This window comes from Pocillopora verrucosa, chromosome 12 (genome assembly GCF_036669915.1).
Source record: "Pocillopora verrucosa isolate sample1 chromosome 12, ASM3666991v2, whole genome shotgun sequence".
Taxonomy (NCBI): domain Eukaryota; kingdom Metazoa; phylum Cnidaria; class Anthozoa; order Scleractinia; family Pocilloporidae; genus Pocillopora; species Pocillopora verrucosa.
In genome coordinates this window covers 10,504,386-10,525,663 of record NC_089323.1, presented here as the reverse complement: position 1 = coordinate 10,525,663, position 21,278 = coordinate 10,504,386, and the positions used below count along the sequence as shown (strand labels likewise).

Sequence of the window (21,278 nt, the reverse complement as noted above, 5' to 3'; positions counted from 1 at the left end):
ATATATTTTAGACTGCATTTTGTACTATTCATATTTTAGGGTAGATATTTTAGTCGTTTAAGTTTTGTATTTTGTATTAGTCTGTGTTCCCTTATAAGCATGGATTCCTCAGGCTTCATGGTTTGAAACTGAAATAAAGTTTTTATCACTATTTTTATTATTATTACGTGTTGGTATAAGGACCGAACCAGTTTCAGATTTTTCCAATAACTCACTCACCTATAACAGACACATTAATGCTTTTATGTCTGCTTGTGATCCTTTTTGATCCTTTATTTTGTGTCATGGTACATCCGTATGTGCCACCGTCTTCAGGGTGAACAGGATCAATCTGTAGACTGCCACTGGGAATTTGAGTGACTCTTCTCCCATCAGGTACTAACTTTTCTCCTTGTTTACTCCAAGTTATCTGTGGACGTGGTGTTCCTTCAGCACCACAGTTTATAATACCAGATGTGTAAGCAGTGAGGCTCTGCTGGTCTCTAGTGTTCTCAGTGAATCTTGCTGTTGAAATAAATAAAGAAAATAACCACTTACTGAAGCCGCAATGAAGAAAAGCTAACTAGTCCCTATTGTGTGTCTATATTGTGAGTGCCAGGCACATTTACTTCTATGTTAACTTACTCTACAATGAGGCAATTAAAGTCTTCTAAATGTGTTGAAAAGGATTTTCGATCCTACCTTTAATGTAAACCGTGTAATAATGAACATATTCCAGTCTGTGGCATTCATATGTTCCTCCATCAGACAACTGCACATTTTCTATGACCAGTTTACCATCTTCTGTGGTCTTGACCCTCTTAGAAGAAGAATTCATCCTTTGCACCTTTTGACCATTAATGACCCATCTCGCAAAACTGGTTTTGTTACGTATTGAGCAGTGCAGGATTTCAATGCTGCCAATATCAAAGTAAAGATTCTCTTTTCCCAATACTTCTCTGTTCTCTGAAAGAAATGTTTTCAAGTAGCACAATTATCAGTTCATTCTGTCTCAGTATTTTGGCATTAGTTTGTTTCAAAACTAATAATATCTTGATCTTTGATGTTTAACTATGTGACTATTCACGAGGACCAGTCACCTTTAGGAATTTCCACCTCAACGTTATTAATATCTTACTTACTTGGTTGACACAGTGCTTGAGAACCTTTCCCATCTCCTCGACATTGACCAGGGACATTTAACTTTCCATCAGTGCGTGCACAAGATGCAAGTTCTACCTCCTCTCCATTGCAGGAAACATCCACCATTACAGAAGTAATGTTTCCATCCTCTACGTTTGAGCCAATGAATTCAGCAAGAGCCTCTTCAAAGCCGAGTTGACGGCAAATAACTTGGGCATCATTGAAATCCCATCCATTGGTACAAATTTTTCCCCATTTCCCTTTGTAAAATACTTCCACTCTACCACCATACTCTACATTTGCACCATTCAAGCGAACAGGAACTTATAAAGTCACAAAATATTGAGCAATCAGTAAAGGTAAGTTAACAGTGAATTTGTAAAAGGAAGAAATATGGATAAGAGAAGGAGACAGCAGGATTATGAAGAAATTTAAAAGTTCAAGATGTTCATACAGGTTTAGAAATCCAATTTAGCTGTACAGGTTCTTTGATGGGCAGCTGTTCAGGTATCATTTTTGGGCCTCTTTACGCCTTCAACAATTTAAATTATTCCTTGAAAAAAACCTAATTGTCAATATATATCATATTTTTTTAGAGAGCAGTCTTCGAGAAAACACTAGTATATAATCAATTACCAAAGCAAGAAAGGATGTTTTGGCAAGGTCTACCACTGGAATTGTGATCGAGTCTATAAGGGTACCTAGAATAGGATGTACAGACTGAAATAGATCTGTCAACAGAGTCCAAAATGCATAATTGGTTAATACCTTTGCAGAATTGCAGTTTGTTTGAGAAGCTTTCTTCACATTTAGTCAAAGTGGTGGTGCAGTTGAAATTAGTAGATGTCTCTGATACATTGCCACTGTCTTCATACCATCTACCATAATCACTGCTGTTTGAGTATCCCATTGCCATACACGTCAAATCTACTTCAACTTTATTCCACGTACTGGTGCAAAGCTTTTTCCAGCTGCTGTTTGTATAGATTTCCATTGTACCAACTGATGGATTGATCTCCATTTTAAAGTGTAGTGGAAATACTGATGAAAGAAATAATACAAAAGTATATGTGTATCTTGAGAGGCCCTCTTCACGATTCTACAAATTTTAATTATTTTGCTGATCATTGCCCTAAATAGTTACTTAGTTTCATATGTTAATACCAATTCTAAGAGAGTTAGAAACATAATCATCAGCCTCAAATTAAATAGTATCTTTCAGGACCAGTTTAAAAAAAGAAAATAACTGATACTGCTCACGTCAGACATCCCATGCTATTCTATCAAGAAACTAAATATTTCAGTAGTGATTGACAAGAAATTTAGCGCTAAATGCTTACGGATGACAACAGTGCACACTGTAATGAGGATAATAACAATATAAATGATGATACTAAAGTAACATAAACATTTGCAATAATAGTAATAGGGATTGTATGATAATAACCAGGCAGTGTGCACACTCTGATTGTGTTGCATGATGGTTGTAAAATGAAAAGTGAGTCATTTATATCCTGTTGCAGTTGAGTGAACATCTCTGGTGGCAGCAAGATAGTGCAAATAGATGTTGAATGTAATGAGGATTCACTGCTGTTGCCATTCCTTCGAAAGTTAAAAAGCGTTGGCAGGCCTGTGCAACTCTTGTTATTCCTCTGTGACAAACTTGTTGTTAGGAGGCAACTGAAGAGATTCAGAAAGAATCAAAACTGCAGCCTTGGCCAAGAATCTATTTACACACATGGCTGTGTGAATAATATCAAATTCCCGAGTTATTTAATAGGGAATCAACCCTTGACATGCAAACTCATTACAAAGAGACAGCTACCTTCTTATACGAATTATTTTTCATGTCATACACTTAAAGGTGTAAATACGGGATTCACAAAAGGAGAAGCGTTACGCCTTCTAAGACCAAATTCGTCACGCTCAACGTTTAATAAAAAAACATACAGATTTTCAAATATACTAAAAAGAATAGAGAATACTTAAAATAAGGTTTTGAAAACCATATCTCTAGAGTTATCTTCTGTGGGAGAGACAGTATATTTGAAAAAAATGAAAATAGCGCGCACACATGAAAATATTACCTTTTGTAACACGATCTCATTCGGCTTTGCCAAACCTCAAGGACATACAGACAGGGAGATTACACCTTAAAAACTAACCCTTATTATCACATCACAGAGGCAAGTCATTAAAAGATATATTTATAACAGCTAAGTTTTCAGGTCAGAAGATTTAAAAACACAAGCGTTCATAAGCCTATCAACACCTTTTCACGATCGACTGCATTTTGCTTTCCGGCTTACCTGGCGTGTCGCCATATGTATTGTAGAGTTATTCAGTGGCCAAGTGACTTCTTTCATTGCTCTAATTCAACTGTCCTTCATTCAGTGATCAAGATAGTAGATTTACCATACAACACTCACGATTAGTTAATTTGCTTCTACTTTAGAAAGTAGATTTACTACACAATTGAGTATACAATAGTAACGCTGTGTAACGCAATAATAGGCCTTTTTTTGGTCATAATCGGTCTCAAACACTAGCACTTAAAATGCGCGAAACACGTGTACCGTTGGAGAGCGTTTGAGAGTGTTTAGTCAGAGCTGTTGAAGAAGGATCAAAGCGGCCATCCAAATCTTTGAAAGGCTCCAAACTACGACGTACATCAAATTTGACCTTTTCGAAAACTGGTCTCAAATTACATACTAAAAAAACAGTGATTGCGTTTGTCCTTGAGAACCATAGAATACGCAACAAATACGTACAAAAAATACTTTTACACATTCAGAATAAACCAGGTTATATTTACCTATGGTGAAAGGAAAAAGGAGCGGCGTAACTTTTACGGAATGTTCAGTCAAAATCTGCCGATTTCTGCCGCTTTCACCGCCATATTGAAAATAAAGCTACCCCAATGCAACGCAATCGGAGTGCGCACACCGCCTGGATAATAATAATGATAACGATGATGATCCTGATGATAATAATAAGTGAGAAAATGATAATGATAATACTAATGAAAACAACTTTATTCAAGCACAGGCGGCCCAAAGTCCAGCTGTGAGATGATCATATTACGCAATAACAGTCGTGGCGGAATTATAAGAGTTTGTATGGGAATATTTACGACCGCTCTATGGGATTAAAAAGTACGTCGAATTCTCAGTAAAAATACCTCACCTTACTTCCACAGCGTATCACTTTAGCGAGTTATCCATTTCGAGGTTTTCCGCGTACATAAGAAAAGCCCAAGGCTGAACACTCCATTTCCGAACGCCCGATCCGAGAAGCGAAAAATCCCAGCAAAAAATGGCCTTGCTTGGTAACTCTGCCTCCTTTTCAAACTGGGCCTGGCCGGGGACCACACCGTAACTTGGCACCCATGGTGCTGGTCCCTGGCGATATTCAATTTGAAAAGGAGGCAGGGCTACCAAGCTGGTTCTCAACGGTCGTGTGTCAAGGTTGATGTGTACGAAGGCTGGCAGAAACCTCTAAACTGGACATTTCTGAGGCAAACTGCGGTTTAGCGTCGGTTGCACGGGAAAGATTGAGTTTGTAGTGAGTTGAAATGAAACCAAAGTATATGTGCTTGGATTCTGCGTTGGATTTGTGGCCGCCCGGTCATTTTGCGCTGGAATTTTTCGCTTCTCGCATCGGACGTTCGGAAATGGAGTGTTCAGACGTGGGCTTTTCTTACGTACGTGGGAAACCTCGAAATGGACAACTCGCTAAAAGGGGTTCTTTTCATCAAAGTAAGGGGTCAAGTAACAAGTAATACGCTGTGGAAGTAAGGTAAGGTATTTTTATTGAGAATTTGACGTATTTTTTAATTCCTTCAAGCGTTCGTAAATTCCGCCATGACTGTTATTGCGCAAGATGATCATCTAAGAGCTGGAGCTTGGGCCGCCTGTGATTCAAGCTGCGATGTAATGCTAATGCTAATTTTGGACAAGGTCAATTTATTAGTATGTAGATTAAACGACAACGGCTTTTGACAGGACATAGCCTTTATAAAATGTGGGGTTCAACTATGATTAGACTTCGGACCATCCATGATGTCTGTATTTCAATTAATGTTACCCTTTGTAACTAAAACTCTGACTCACTGATTTTACCATCTGTATGTTACCTTCGTGGCAGCTGGACATTTCGTTACATTCCCTTACAAGTGCTCTGCTCCCATTACAATGTTCCCCGCCATATGCTGGTTCTGGATTGGAACATTCTCTAAACCTTATTTGTATGCCACTGACTGTTTTAGTGCAGATACTCCAGGGACTCCATTCATTCCAACCACCATTGACTAACAATGTTTCAAGAACAAGCCGTTAAGAAACAACTTTAAAACTTTAAATTTCGTCTTTGCAATCCACCCCCATGAGCTACATTGCAGCTGTCCCATGCTCCCCAGGATGACAAGGCATCGTCAACTATCATTGTATCAGAAGTTAACATGATTAACTGGTTAAATATGTTATAAAATAAAGAACGGCCCACGGATATTGCAAATTGCTTGCATATATATTGCTAATTCATTCAACATTTTGACCGTTTAAAATAAGAATAAGGAATGAAAGGAACTTTACAAAATCTAAATACCAGCATATGTTAGAAACCTTACAGCTACTAAACATTGATATCTACATTGATATTGCAAATTGCATGCGTATATAATACTGATTCATTCATCCTTTTGAATGAAGAAAATAAAGATAAGGCATGAACAGAACTTTAACAAATCTAAATAGCAGCATAAATTATAGTAAAAACCTTGCAACTACTAAACATTGATATCTAAAAAACTATGTTAATTAAAGGTGCATATAGCACCTGGAACCAGCAAAATTAACAATCAAAATGATAAAAGATTGTTGGTTTAACACTGATTACACACTCTCACCTGGACAATGATTTGTGTTGCAAGATTGGCTCATGCCACTATGTCCCTGGCACTGATTTCCGCCCCACTGTGGGGGAGGATTTGTACAGCTGCGCACTCGGCTGTGCGATCCACCACCGCAAGTTAGGCTACACCTATCCCATGACCCCCAGGATGACCAGCCACCGTGAACTATATTTGTAAGAGAACTTTTAATGATTGGCCAGTTAAAGCGGCTTTAAATAGAAGAACTGCCTACCAATATTGCAAATTGCATGCACAAAACATTGCCTATTCATTCGAGTTTTTTACTACATCAAATTAAAATAACTATAAGAATTCATGAGTTATAACCATTGTAACTTATGGCTGGTATTTTCCACGCTCACTTGGGTGCTATGGAGAATACGCATATTGATGTTAGTATGTGAAAGGTTAAAGAATGATGATTGTGATACATGTAAAGACAATTTCAGCCTTTTTTCAGGACTTAAATATCAATAATAAGTATAGTGTGATATAGTGTGAAGAAAAGTCATTTTTCTTATACCGATGATGATAGTATTTTATAATCGTTTTTTGATTTGATTCCACTCTGGTCAGATAGCATCAATATGAAAGGAAATACCTTCTTATTGTACTGTAAAAGTAGTGACTTTTGCACAAAAAATATATATAGAGGACTTAAATGTTAATAATAGATATAATGTGATGCATAATGGTAATTGAACTGAGTGGAGTGCAATTTGGGCTGAAATCCTTTGTGTGATTTCAAAATCGAACGAGCGCACAGCGCGAGTTTCATTTGAAATCATAAGTATGATTTCAGACCAAAATTGCACGGCACAAGGTTCAATTACCACTTTATAACATGCATTTTGAAATCGCCTCAGTACAGGACTTGGTCAGTTCAAATATTTGAAATTAAATTCATCCATTTTTTGGGGGGAAAAACGAGAGTTTTCGAAACAATGGTTGCAAAATTTGCCACATGATACTCTTTGTCTTTCATTTTCCTGCAATTACATTGGTTACTTTAAACAAGCCTTGGAATCTGATTGGTTGTTTTGTTTTCAGTGTAGCCTCATCATTGGCTGGGAAAATGATGCGATTTAAAGCAAAAAAAGGGTGCAATTCGTCAATAAATCGCACCAATTAGAGTCAATCAGATTACAGGGACCACCAGTGATTTCAAAATGGGTGTAATAAAGTATGAAAAAAGGAATTTTTCTTCTATCAATAATGACTATTTTAAAATCCCTGTTGATCTGTCCCTTCTGATCGGCTCTCATTGACGTGATAACTTTATAGGTTTGATCAATTATGAGGATGTCTTTAGACTTGATTGATACTGCATATAACGGTAGCTATTTCACCATATCTTCATCAAAAAGAACAAGCCAAGTTCTCGTTAACCATTATGTAAAGTATGGAGACACTTACCAGCTGATTTTTTCCACAAAATCCACATAAAAGGTAAAGAGATAGTATTATTTGTTAAAAAAAGTAATCATCAGAGAAGTTGATTTAATTCATTCTTATCTTTACGAAGTAGGAGAATCTATGATAGAATTCTTAATAAAAGGAGGGGGATTCAAGTAATCAATATATGAAAAGAATTCTCTTAAAAGAAACTATTCGGTCAAAGAGAGTAATTTTGTGAGGGATTGATTTTGTTCATTCTCAAATTCAAGAGTTGGCAGAATCCTTGATACAGGACTTAAATAATAATGATAAATATAATGCGAGGAAAAGTCACTTTTCTTATATTAATAATAGTATTATTTTGAAATCACTGATGATCAGTCCTTTTAGGTGGGCTCTCATGGGCGTGATACCTTTAAAGGATTGAACAAATATGAGGATGTTTTTAGACTTGATCGATACTGCATATAATGGTAGCTATTTCACCATATCCTCATCAAAACGAACAAGCCAAGTTCTCGTTAACCATTAAATAAAGTATGAAGATACTTACGACCTGATTTGTTCCACAAAATCAACATGAAAAGTAAAGAGATAGTATTATTTGTTAAAAATAATAATAAAATAATATCTTCATCAAAAAGAACAAGCCAAGTTCTCATTAACCATTAAGTAAAGTATGAAGACACTAACAACCTGATTTGTTCCACAAAATCAACATAACAAGTAAAAAAAAGGAATCATCTGAAAAGTTAATTTAATTCACTCTGAAATTGAAGAGTAATGAGAATCCTTAATCGAGTTCTTAATCAAAGTAAGGAGATTTAATTAAAAATAACAACCCTAATTTCAAAGTAAAATGATAATAATAAACATAATGTGATATAATGTAAAGAAAAAGTCATTTTTATTACATCGATAAGGATAGTATTTTAAAATCACTGGTGATCCATGCCATCTGATTGGCTCTCATGGTCATGATAAACATCATATGATGGATAAATTATGAGGATGCGATAAGAACTTAATCAAGTAATCATCTGAAAAGTTAATTTAATTCATTGTGATATAGAAGAGTTAGCAGAATCCTTGAAAGAGTTCTCGATCAAAGTAAGGAGATTCAAATACAAATGCAACAACAACCTTAATTTGATAGTAAAATGAAATCACCACACTACGGGATGCTCATTAAATATTATGTCAACAATTAATGTAAATGAGATAGCATTAATATGAAAGGAAATCAGTTTCTTTTGGTATGATTAATGTGGTTATGTTTCCGCACCAACGAATATGTCATGGACTTAAATGATAATAATAAATATAATGTAGTATAATGTAAAGAAAAGTCACTTTTATTATATCAATAAGGATGGTATGTAAAGAAAAGTCATTTTTATTATATCAATAAGGATAGTATTTTGAAATCACTGGTGATCCATGCCATCTGATTGGCTCTCATGGACATGATGAACATCATAAGATGGAATAATTATGAGGACGTGATTAGAACTTAATCAATATTGCATATTACGGTATTTACAGCACCATATCCTCATGACAAGGAACAAGTCACATTCTCATTTACCATTAAATAAAGTATGAAGATACTTACTTGCTGATTTGTTCCACATAATCCGCATGAAAAGTAATGAGATAGTATTATTTTTTAATGAAAAATAATCATCTGAAAAATCAATTTATTCATTTCTATATTGAAGAGTTAGCAGAATCCTTGATAAAGTTCTCAATCAAAGAAAGAAGATTCCATTGAAGTAAAAAAAACCTTAATTTGAAATTAAAATGAAATCACCACACTAAGTGATGCTCATTAAATATCATGTCAACAATTACTGTAAAGGAGCAAAACAGCCAGGCTGATATTTTAAACCCATTTTATTCCGGTCAGATAGCATTAATATGAAAGGAAATCAGGTTTTTTTCGTATGATTAAAGTGGTTGCGTTCCCGCACCAAAGGATATATCAAGGACTTAAATGATAATAATAAATATTATGAAATATAATATAAAGAAAAGTCACTTTTATTATATCAATAAGGATGGTATGTAAAGAAAAGTCATTTTTATTATATCAATAAGGATAGTATTTTGAAATCACTGGTGATCCATGCCATCTGATTGGCTCTCATGGACATGATGAACATCATAAGATGGAATAATTATGAGGATGTGATTAGAAATTAATGAATACTGCTTATTACGGTAGTTACTGCACCATATTCTCATATAATGGAACAAGTCACATTCTCATTAACCATTAAGTAAAGTATGAAGATACTTACAAGCTGATTCATTCCACAAAATCCACATGAAAAGTAGAGATAGTATTATTTATTAAAAAGAAGTGATCATCTGAAAAGTTAATTTAACTTATTCTGCTATTGAAGAGTTAGCAGAATCCTTGAAAGAGTTCTCAATCAAGGTAAGGAGATTCAATGTAGGAAAAACAACAACTTTCATTTGAAAGTAAAATGGAATCACCACACCACGGGATGCTCCTTTAATATCATGTCAATAATTAATGTAACTCAGCAAAATAGGCAAGCTGATATTTTAAGCCGATTTTATTCTGGTCAGATAGCATTAATATGAAAGGAAATCAGGTTCTTTTGGTATGATTAAAGTGGTCACGTTCCCGCACCAAAGAATATATCATGGACTTAAATGATAATAATAAATACAATGTGATATAATATAAAGAAAAGTCATTTTTATTAAATCGATAAGGATAGTATTTTGAAATCGCTGGTGATCCATGCCATCTCATTGGCTCTCATGGACATGATGAACATCATAAGATGGATTAATTGATTAGGATGTGATTAGAAATTAATCAATACTGCATATTACTGCACCATATCCTCATGAAAAGGAACAAGTCACGTTCTCATTAACCATTAAGTAAAGTATGAAGACACTTACAAACTGATTAGTTCCACAAAATCCACATGAAAAGGAAAAGGATTTTATTAAGTACTAAAAGAAAGTAATCATCTGAAAAGTTGATTAAATTCATTCTCATGTTTAAGAGTTAGCAGAATCCTTGATACAGGACTTAAATGAGAATAATTAATATAATGTGAAGAAAAGTCGTTTTTCTTATATTAATAATGGTATTATTTTGAAATCACTGATGATCTGTCCTTTTTAATGGGGTTTCATGGGCGTGATAACTTTATAGGATTGATCAATTATGAGGATGTCTTTAGACTTGATCGATAATGCACATAACGGTAGTTATTGCACCACATTCTCATGAAAAGGAACAAGTCACAATCTCATTAACCATTATGTAAAGTATGAAGACACACACTGATTAGTTCCACAAAATCCACATAAAAAGTAAAAGGATATTATTAATTATTAAAAGAAAGTAATCATCTGGGAAAATTAATTTTATTCATTCTTTTTTTGAAGAGTTAGGAGAATCTTCGATAGAATTCTTGATAAAAGTAAGGAGATTCAAGTTATCAATATAAGAAAAGAGTCATATTAAAAGTTATGATTCGGTCAAAGCTTAGATTTGCTGCTAAAAGTACTGTCTCTGTGAGTTTGATAAAAACATTCATATGTAGATAATAAGATCATTCCGATCAAACACGGGATAACATTACGCAGACACGTAAAAAGGAAAAAGATATGAAACTTTTTAATGAAGAAAAGAATCATCTTGGAAATTGTTTCAATCTGTTTGTTCATCGAGTAGTCAGGCAGATTCCTTGATAAAAGACTGTCCCTGATTTTTATAAGAGTATAAATCCATATGAATTATATACATAATTTGAATTTTGATCAATTCTGTCAGTAATTAATGTCAGTAATCCTATCTACTAAAAGAAAAAAGCCAAGTGCATGCATTGCTAACTAACAGTGAGTAAAAATAATTAAGACTCTTACATCCTGATTTGTTTATAAATTTCCACGGGAAAAGAAAGAAAATGTGATAATTATTAGTAAAAACAATAATTTTCAAAGTTGAACTTACCTTACTCTAATCTAAAATTTTTACATTTTTGAATGAATCATTGCTCCCTGATTCGTTCAGAGACGTTCATTATCAGGAATTTCAGTTATTGCAGTAGTCATTTATTTGAAATAAGGGCTGAGAATTCTTGTCAGCGATAGATAAATTATAATTGCATTTTCAGAGTGAAACAATTAAGGTTCCTCACCACTATATTGTGACGATAGGTTTTCGCGCACTAAACTGGACTTCGCGGGAAACGTACAAAACGGGGAAAATTAACTCGATAGAGACCACTCGCCTCACGAGAACGGAAACTCGTCACGATTTCCTGGTACACGGAGATCTACTTCAAGCGAGCTTACGCGGATGTCAAGGATGAGACAGCGTTTTGGTTCCACAGCAGACTTTATTCGTAGAGTACTCTAACATACATCATGCCAGATTCAAAACTAAACTTGTAATCGGTACGCCGTGTGTATGTAATCGAAAAAGCTTTACAAGGTACTTGCTTAAATATGAACTGGTGTGAGGTTCCATTGTTCTCTACATCTACCATATTTGAACAGTGTAACATAAGAAGCGGAAAATGTTTCTCTGAAGTTAAACGAAAGCTACTTAAATATTCCATCTGTCTCCACGGCGAAAAGAATCTCAAAATTTAAAGGACGGATACAATAAAATCGAGGCCATTAAAAATAGGTAAATTAGGGGAGAATTCACAGCTCTGGTATAGAAAATATACCTATCTTAATAACAGTAAAGCAGATTGGGAAATAAAAGTGGAAAAGTAATAAAAAGTTTCTGCTTATCTATGCAAGGTTGGTGTGGAAACTATCGCATGAAAGTAAATTAAAATTACGAGTATAAACTCAGCTGCCAACTACTATGGGAACCAATTTTTCCAGAAAGAACATTAACAATTATATTTACCTAAAATTTCACTAGTAATGAACAACAAAAGTACCGACATGCAGATGCATAATGAAAGCAAGAACAAAGCAAAAATCTCTTAGTTTACTACTCAAAAGCTGCGGTGGTTTTTTATGTTTTTCTTTTTTAATTTACTGGAATGAAAGAACTTGAATGAGCTCGAATAAATCGGAAGTGGTTAAATGTGAAAAGTTTACGGATAAATATGTTCCAAACAAACAAACGGAAAAATCAGTAAATTTTCCCGTAACATTCCTCCCACCTTGAATCGAGACCTCCTGGTCGAGAAAAACTCCTAGAAAACGTTCAGGTCATAATGACCATTGAACTTGGCATTCTTATAACCGATAAATCATTCTCGAGTTCAAACAATATTTCTCTTCTTGTGTGCCCTTATGTCGTATTTCTTACTGTGCGTAACCTTCTATTTACGAAGTAGTTGTTAACCAACTTCTTTGAAGAATTTTAAAATAACATGTTAACAATCGTCTTGATCCTATCATACTTCCTGGTCAACAGCTAAGTTGTACTCTCTACTTGTTGCTTAAGTCAGTCATGGGTCAGAGGATAAGTAGTCTTCTTAGGTGCATAATGAACTTAGGCATTTCCATTCCTGGAGGTGCTTCTTGATATTGATCAAGTCCCTCGGTAGATTCCATTCGGTAATCAATTTTGGCTGGAGTATCAGAAAGATCGCATTGATGCCAAACCTTCTTTTGTGACACCTGTGCGAAGGACAGCAGTGGTTTTTGAATAACAGACCTGAAGTTACCATTTGCGTCGGTGTGAAATGTTGCGGACAGGGGCACAGCGATAAGCACTAATATCAATAGTGACTGATTTAGGGCAACTTCTTTGTTCTTTGGATAACGGGAAGGCAAATTTCCTGCAGGAGGCTGCACTGAACCTTCACTGGTAGAGGCGTGTCCATTCGCTTTGACATTCTTTCCTTCGGGTATAAATGTTCCTGTCAAAGGCACTGAGGCTGAACATGCTTGCTCTTGTTGATTTGCTGATTCTTTTAGAGTAACGGTGTTATTATCGAGGTCAATCATAGCTCTGTTTACTTGGAGGAATCGCGACCAAGGATGGCGTCGAAAGCGAGGTTCTGCACGACCCGGAATTCACAAGGGAACTGACTTTCCTTAAGATATAACGGCAAGATAATTGTTCTTCGCAGTAGGTTGTCTTTCCCAGTCTGAACTGCAGAAAGGGGAGCGAGACCGTAGATCTCTTTTAAAACTTCTTCTTTTATAGCTGAAACGCTTGCACCAGTATCCAACACTAGACGAACAGGTTTCCCTGCCATTTTGCATTTAGTGATCAGGTTGGTAGGCTACGTGTCTGCTTCATTTACGCGGGGTAGCTGGACACTTAACTGATTTGGCATTTGTAACTTTCTTGGCTTCTGGTTGGAATTTCTTGGCTTTCTACCTTGGTCACTGGCTCGTGTCGGTTTCATCTTCTGTAGTATGTTAGGGATGTTTGTGGCGTTTCCTGACTCTCGAGTTGTGATACAGTCCCCTCAGCATCCGATAGGTTCTCTTCTTCGTAAGTGGAAGATTCTTCTGGTTGACGGTAAGTTGATTGGATAGCACGATATAGGATCTGTCTCTCCTTCCGGAAACCGTCATTAGATTGGTTACAGTTGCAGTAATAATGAATATGGCTACGGTGTCCACATCGATAACATACCGGTTTAGTCTTGAAACTGTACTTCCTCCATTTAAAACTGACTTCCTGTTTAGGCTGTATATTCCGGACGATTCCATCTAGCTTCATTCCAAGCTTTCTTAATTTGCTCTTGCATGTCAAACATCTTAAAGCCTGTGTCTGGGAATCTGCGAGGAACAGGATAAGGGCTGAGATTGTCACTGTCTTCAATGCATCGACTGGATCTGATAACTGGTAGTCGGGGGGTTTTCTGTAAACTGGGTAATTTTCCGTCAAATAGGTCTCTGACGGACTGTTCACCAATGGCAGATATGTTTGCTCTGGTGTCTACAAGTAGCCCTGAGTCTTTCTCATTTAACTGGGCGGCAACCATGAGAACACGTGATCTCGGCTCATCGGACGTGATGTTACATTGGTCAGCGGTAGCTTCAATGGATTCACATGGGGTCTAGTCAGGAGCTGGGACACTGGGTGGCGAATTTTCCTCACATCCGGCGGAAATACTTGATTGTGATAACACGGAGGGGTCTGCAACTGAGATGACAGATTTAGGTTCACATCCGAAGGAAGTGCTAGGGGGTGCCAGAGAGGAATCTGGGACTGTGATGACTGATTCAGGTTCACATTCGGCGGAAGTGCCAGGTGGTGGCAGAGAGGGGTCTGGAAGTGGGTCAACTGCCGCTGCACTCTCGGAGTTTACAATAGCTCGGCATCAGTTTCAAACATTGTTCCCGTAGAACACACGAGACTCTTAAACTGCTCTGGAGTAGCTCTAGTAGATTCACATTTCACATGGCATTTAGGATTCGTTTTCTTCTTGGGTTTTATTTTCTTCCTTTCTTTGTGGACTTTCACTCGTGCCCAGTCGACGGCTGGTCATCCCTAAGTTGGTTCTCGTTCCCAGGCTTCCTGGCGACGTACTGCCAGGATACTCAGTGTTGGGTTTGAGAGTGTAGTCATTTGCATAAGCGTCCTGAACTATTTGCTGGCAAGCGCCCAATGGTCGTTTTAGAGCTGAAAAAATCACGTCTGTTGGCTCTCTTCCCTGCACTTTGTAGTATGTGGCTGCTTCTGCGTAGAATTGCAGCCCGTTTTGGACCTGTTGATGGAGTTCTTCATCGGCTTGGGAGTCACGCTCACCGGAGTCCATTTCGAGAAACTCGCGTGCGATCTGTGGGAACATATCTTCTTTTACCGGAGCCAGAGGGTCGGGCTCATGATATTGACTATCCACGGCGGCCAAATGAGACTTCTTGGATTTACAGAGGGTAGTTCTTCTCTTCGTTGTGGCTGATTATCACCGGAACGTGGAGGATAACTTCCGCCTTCTTGGCGATGTTGGTAGTTTGGCTGGTACCGCTCAAAATTCTGACTTGGTTCACGTGGAGACCTCTGATTACAATTTTGCTGTACATGACCAACTCGCCCACACGAGTAACAAATAGATCGTCGTTCTCGTGTGCGCTGTCTTGGCGGTTCTTCACGGATTGATTTCTCCTGGCCAGGTCATTTATTCGAGCATCCATGCGTCGGAAGAATTCTTCCAACTTAGCTTCCACGCGTTGGATTTCATGCTTATAATCCGGAGTCTCCCGTCTCTCTGGTTCTGAGTAAGCTGTGAGGGGCGCGACGGACTGCTTTGGCGAGTCCCCAGTGGAACCTTGGGCCTTGGTCAGGAGTTCATTCAACTTGGAGAAAAGAGTCAGTTCTTTTGGGTCATCAGACCTCTTTCCATTGTTGTTTGCTAACAGGGCTTCGAGCTTAGCTAAAACGAGTCTTCTCTCTGTGCAGTGTTCTTGTGGGATTGTTCAATTATGGCTGAAACTCCCTGGTCTGATGCGGAAGACTCCCGATTACTTGGACTGGTATTAGATAGTGATCTCAATAATCTTTCCTGCAGGACAATCCGTGATATGTCGTCTTCGCGTCCCTAGGATAAGGATTGCTGGATTGAGTTAATCAACTGGGTTGTGTCTTCTGCGGCAGCATATGTCTTAGGTTCTTTCTTTAGTACTCGGCTTGGATGTCAGGTCTGAGGCCCTGAATCAAATAACTTAATTTATCTTCGTCGCGTAAATCGAGACAGATAAATTTGTTGATCAGGTCAGGCAGTTATTTTTCAATCAATTTGTTCAATTTGAACCCTGGCGTCTAACTGAAAGTTCCTGTCGTAACCTTAATGAGCAATGTGCTGGCGAAAACCTCTCTTTCAAGGCATTACTCAAGCATCTGAAGGAACTTTGTACATCGCTTGAAAGATTGTAGTAATATAACTCAGCTGGGCCCTGGAGATGTAGAGCTAACTGGATGGCTGCTTGATCGCTTTCTGGATTGACTTTTCTGTTGGTTAAATAAAGTTTAAAACGCTGGAGCCGTCGATCTAAGTTTTCATTCTCCTAGCCATGGAACAGTGTAGGCTTCGCCAAGGCTGGTTCAGTTACAGCTGCCCCTTCCATTGCTGTTTGAAATTGTCTACACATTTGTTGCTGGATATCCATAACTTGTCTTCGGAAATCACTCATTTCGTCAGAGTTCATTTGCATATCGCGTCGAGTGTTGATGTCTTCGTCGCTCAACGGGTTGCTTCGCTCGAATTCATCAGGTTCTTCGCACACACCTTCGTTTGCGACAGCGTTTTCGGCACAAAATTCTTCAATAGCTTCTGATTCTGTCTCGCTTGTTTCGTCTTCAGAGTCACTACTCAAATTGGACTCGAAGCGTAATCGCTTTCGCGGTTTTGTTTGTTTTGGTTTTATGTAATGTATGCTTCTTCGTACCAACGCGTCAAAATTCGCTGTTGAATTAATTAACTAGAAAAGTCTTCTTTGTAGTGATCCTTCGATCTCGAACAACAAAAGTACCGACATGCAGATATGAAAGCTTGAACGAAGCAAAAATCTCTTAGTTTACAACTCAAAAGCTACGGTGGTTTTTTTATGTTTTTTTATTATTATTATTATTATTATTATTATTATTATTATTATTTACTCGAATGAAAGAACTTGAATGAGCTCGAATAAATTGGAAATGGCTAAATGTGAAAAGTCTACGGATGAATATGTTCCAAACAAACACACGGAAAATCAGTAAATTTTCCTATAACAATATTTCTAGGGTATTACTAGGGGAGATCTTGCTGATATTGAATTTCGTTCTAATTGGACCGATATTGATTGTTGTGGACTGTGAGTGACGTTACGTTACTTTTTTAGTGAAAATTGAAAATCATGGGTGTTCAACACTCATATCACCAACGGCGAAGCTGCGAGTGATAGTTAGTTGGAAGTTGTCCTAAATGCCTGCGGAAACCATGCTATTTATCATTTGATAAAGGGGGTCAATTTCCAAAGAAACTGGGTTGCCGTTTTGATGAGGGAGTATATCAAGATAATTTTGGCTTTATCAAGTGAGTTGATAATGTAAATTGGCCACCGCAAAGAGTTTCAAAGCTGACTTTCGAGCGCTAGCCCTTCCTCACAGAGAATGGAGGAATTGTGGGTTGCGTGTGTGTTTATATGCAGGAAATGGATAAACAAGAATACATTAGTTGAATGAAGAGCATTCGTTGATACTGCGGGGATTAAGAGTTCCGATTTGAAAGATAAATAATTGTTCAAGAGTTTTGCGGCTTTCGAAACTGCTTAGTTGTAAGGAAGGTCGCAGACTGCCCTGTGCTCACTCTTAATTCCCACGGTATCAGCGAACACTCTTCATTCACCTAATTTATTCTTGTTTTTCTCATCACCATGTTCCCATTAATAACCTAGTTCCATTTTCTGAATATAAACTCACACACAACCCACAATTCTCCTTATAAACTTAGTTTATAACGTAAATTGGCCACCTTAAAGAGTTTCCTCAGCTTGAGGCACCTGATAAGACTTGTAACACATTATGTGTAGGCCATAAGAATAAAGTGTTAACATACCTAAGCATTGTACTCCAAATGACATCACTAACAGGAAAACAATTCGTGACTGAGGCATCCCTTTAGGAAAATAAAATTATTTTTAAAATTAGTATCAATGAAAAACGGTAATCTCATTGGTTTATCCTGTATATGCGGTATTAAACAAGCGTGAGGTCACGAGGGCTAGATATTGGCCGAGTTCCTTTCTTGCGCTTTCGTGGACGAGACTAAATCGAGGTCAATAACACGGAAAAAAAGAATGAGGCTGATATCCAGCCATTTAGACCGAACAAGCTTAGTCAATAGCGGATTTATGATACAACAAAAAGATCATCGATTTATTAAGAATCAACACTCATTCATTTCGAAAGACTGGAAATGAAGTCCCCTGTGTTTGTAGCAAATAAACTTACGAGAATCGTTTAAGTTTATCATTTATGTTGTCTTGTTTTTTTACTGTCTTCTGCCGCTTTTTGCGACCTTGTCGCCGGTATTGTCCAAACATTAAGAAACATGTTTGTCAAAGTAATTTTTTTCTTGCGCTAAATCAAAATGGGAAATTCTCTGCGGACAAGATGGGCCCGCTCAGGTGTGCAATTAGGACACAGAATTCGCCTCATATTGCCCGCTGGCTCTGCTAGCGATATAATAAACTGTCATACACACATCCATTTCATTTGTGTGATCTTGTAGTTTTTAGTTGGTCAACAAAAATAACTAAAACAAATACATTATTATTGAACACTTACTGAAAGATGGAGGCGTCAACTGAATTTGTTAATTTCCGGTTAAGTGATGACAATTTCAAACCACGCTTGTTGGCTCCTCTAATTTTACTGCAAATCGGTTATTACACCAAAATACGTCATAAAAGCACATGGGACTCAGATCCACCTTATCACAAACTCATGTTTGATTGCATAAAACATTAACAAATAGCCTTTTCGATCCGTTTGCTCTTAATTTTTTTAGATTTAAACAGCAAATTCCAAAGCTTAGCCCATTAAAGTTTCAGGCCTAAAACTGAGTACAATATGGGCCACTTCTATCACTATTTAATGTACATGTTCCTGTAGCTTGATGATTAAAGCCGAGTCTTACCTAACTTGAGGTTAATGTGAGAACAGCAGTTGAGCACAGTAATATTCACTCCTTCGAATTTTGTTTTTTCCTCGGATGTCCGTGTATTGAGCTTTTTAGATATCACCCGAACTTCCTCAAACAATTGCCAGCCATTTTGTGGCCAAATGTCTCACTCATGCCTCGATGTTTGCTTTTTCTAAAGACAAATGTGAGGCCAACTGTAAAATTCCTTCCGTAATATTGTGCAAAGAGTGTTTTCCGACTTTGGTTTGTTTTGATGTGTTTTGTCTTGTTCTGTTGTTTTTAACTCTTCATTTAGGTGACGTATTATTGATTTAAAGTCGTGAAAGACGACTTTCAAGAAGGTGAGCTTGGAGCAGAGGACCATCATTCTAAATTCAGATCGCATAAGTAAAAACATCTTTACGGCGTTTTATTACCTTCATGACAGTTTACTCTGAAGCGGCAAGCAGAATATCAGGTATCACTCACCCTGGTAGTGAAGAAAAAGAGGATACCTAATTTCAGATACAAGCCAGCGATCTACATGGGGAATGTTTTGAAATGATTGAAATTTGAAAAGTTCTTAGCACAATGCGTTTTAATCAGAAAACTGGGTGGAAGACCTCGCACCTCTTTTCAAATCCATAAAATCTCAAATGGGCATAAAATGTTCCCTATCAGGTGCCGGCTTCTTTTTCTAGTATAGGTCATTTTTTGTTTATGAAAAGTGGTACATGAAGGGAAGCTCGGTTGATTTGAAGCAAAAGACCTGAACATGTTTTCTCAACTCCACCTGTTTACAAAAGAATGAATTAATTCTGAGCCAGGTTTCCTGTGGAGATTCCGGCTTAAACAACTGTCTCAAACTGACGATTATACATCACGCTTTTGAAATCTTTGCCCAGAGTTTATCGTTTCTGATTTTTCAAAATTATAAAAGTGAAGTATAAAGACCAACCGTCTTTAAAATATCATTACTGATATGGGAAAGACGTCCTTGAAGCTAATTTCTTTCTTTCAAAAATGGAAATTCAAAGAATATTTTACCACCACTTCTTTACGTCGATAACAACGGTACACGGAAGGAAAGCTCAGTCTACTTTTGCCAGAGGACTGTCAATGTTTTTTCTCAGTACAGCTTTCAATCAAATAATAAACCAATTTTTGGTCACGTTTCCCGTGAAAATTACGGTTACCTTAGACAACTGTATCTTAAACTGAGTGGTGTACACCACGCTTTAAAAACTCTCAGGTCAGAACCTGTCGTTTTTCATTTACCACAACTATAAACTTGTAAGACTTAGCCTGTCTAAAATATCATCACTGTGAAAGGGAAAACTTCCTTGAAGTTTCTTTTTTTTTTTGCATTTAAAAGATGAAAACGATGAAAAATTAAAGAAAAACTACCAGCAAAACTAGGCCGCATCAAAATTCGCACCAGGCATTCATGATAAAAATAATATAAAATACGAAAATGTCCATTTACCTTTCAGAGTTGAGTTTCTTCGATGATGGAGTAATTTTCTAGCGAACTGAAAGCGAGAAGTGCACAGAAGGCGCAAAGTGTTAGTACTGTTTTGGCTTACTATCAAAACAAATACGTATTTTAGTGTTTGATGACCAATTGTCAAGGCTATTGAAACAAAAGAGCGAAGGCTTCCTAACAGATTGTTCTCTTTTAATAAATTATCAATGACAAGTTTCACTTTTAACTAAAATTTGCACAAACCAGCTGAAACCATATGAAAACAGAATTAAATTTACTCCGGGGAAGAGTCCATTTGTCATAATCAACTTTACTTCGTTTGGTCCCATATATCTATTTTATCTTACTGAAGCGGAGCTCACAAAGCCAACCATGTCTATAAAATTTGGGATCAATATTAGTATCTGGGCAACTGCTCACCTACCCCTCCCCTAATCCAACATTAATCCTGACTTGTTGTCAATTGACTGTTGTTGGGTTAGTGGAGGGGTAGGTGGGCAGTTGCTCAGATACTAATATTGATCCAAAATTTGTTAGTAACTCATCAAGCCGAGAAAATTTGGTTTTCAAATGACCGTCCTACTGGTGGAATCAAATTTGAAGTCATTCAAATAATGTGCAAACATTGACCCAAATATCGCTCTTTTCACCCGCTTTAAAAACAATTATTGCAAGGTTTATTTCGTTGTTCGATCTTCTCTTAAAAAATTGAACTTTCTCAAAATATCAAGCCTTGATGGCTTACTGCACAGGACAAAAACTGTCCGATTTT

At 37.1% G+C, this 21,278-nt stretch overlaps 1 protein-coding gene and 1 long non-coding RNA gene across 2 annotated transcripts; both read right to left on the bottom strand.

Annotated features, from left to right (window-relative positions):
- Positions 1–211: 211 nt before the first annotated feature.
- Positions 212–7,943, bottom strand: LOC131783101 (uncharacterized). Its single transcript, XM_066159637.1, has 7 exons — positions 7,451–7,943; positions 6,029–6,199; positions 5,258–5,431; positions 1,891–2,163; positions 1,122–1,445; positions 682–945; positions 212–504 (listed from the first exon to the last, which is right to left on the bottom strand). The coding sequence occupies exons 1-7, from the start codon at positions 7,476–7,478 to the stop codon at positions 212–214; spliced, it is 1,527 nt and encodes a 508-aa protein (XP_066015734.1). The 5' UTR covers positions 7,479–7,943.
- Positions 7,944–17,546: 9,603 nt separating this feature from the next.
- On the bottom strand, positions 17,547–20,611 carry LOC131783354 (uncharacterized). Its single transcript, XR_010715896.1, has 4 exons — positions 20,507–20,611; positions 19,458–19,510; positions 18,684–18,770; positions 17,547–18,012 (listed from the first exon to the last, which is right to left on the bottom strand). It is a non-coding gene; the product is annotated as an uncharacterized lncRNA (long non-coding RNA).
- Positions 20,612–21,278: the final 667 nt, after the last annotated feature.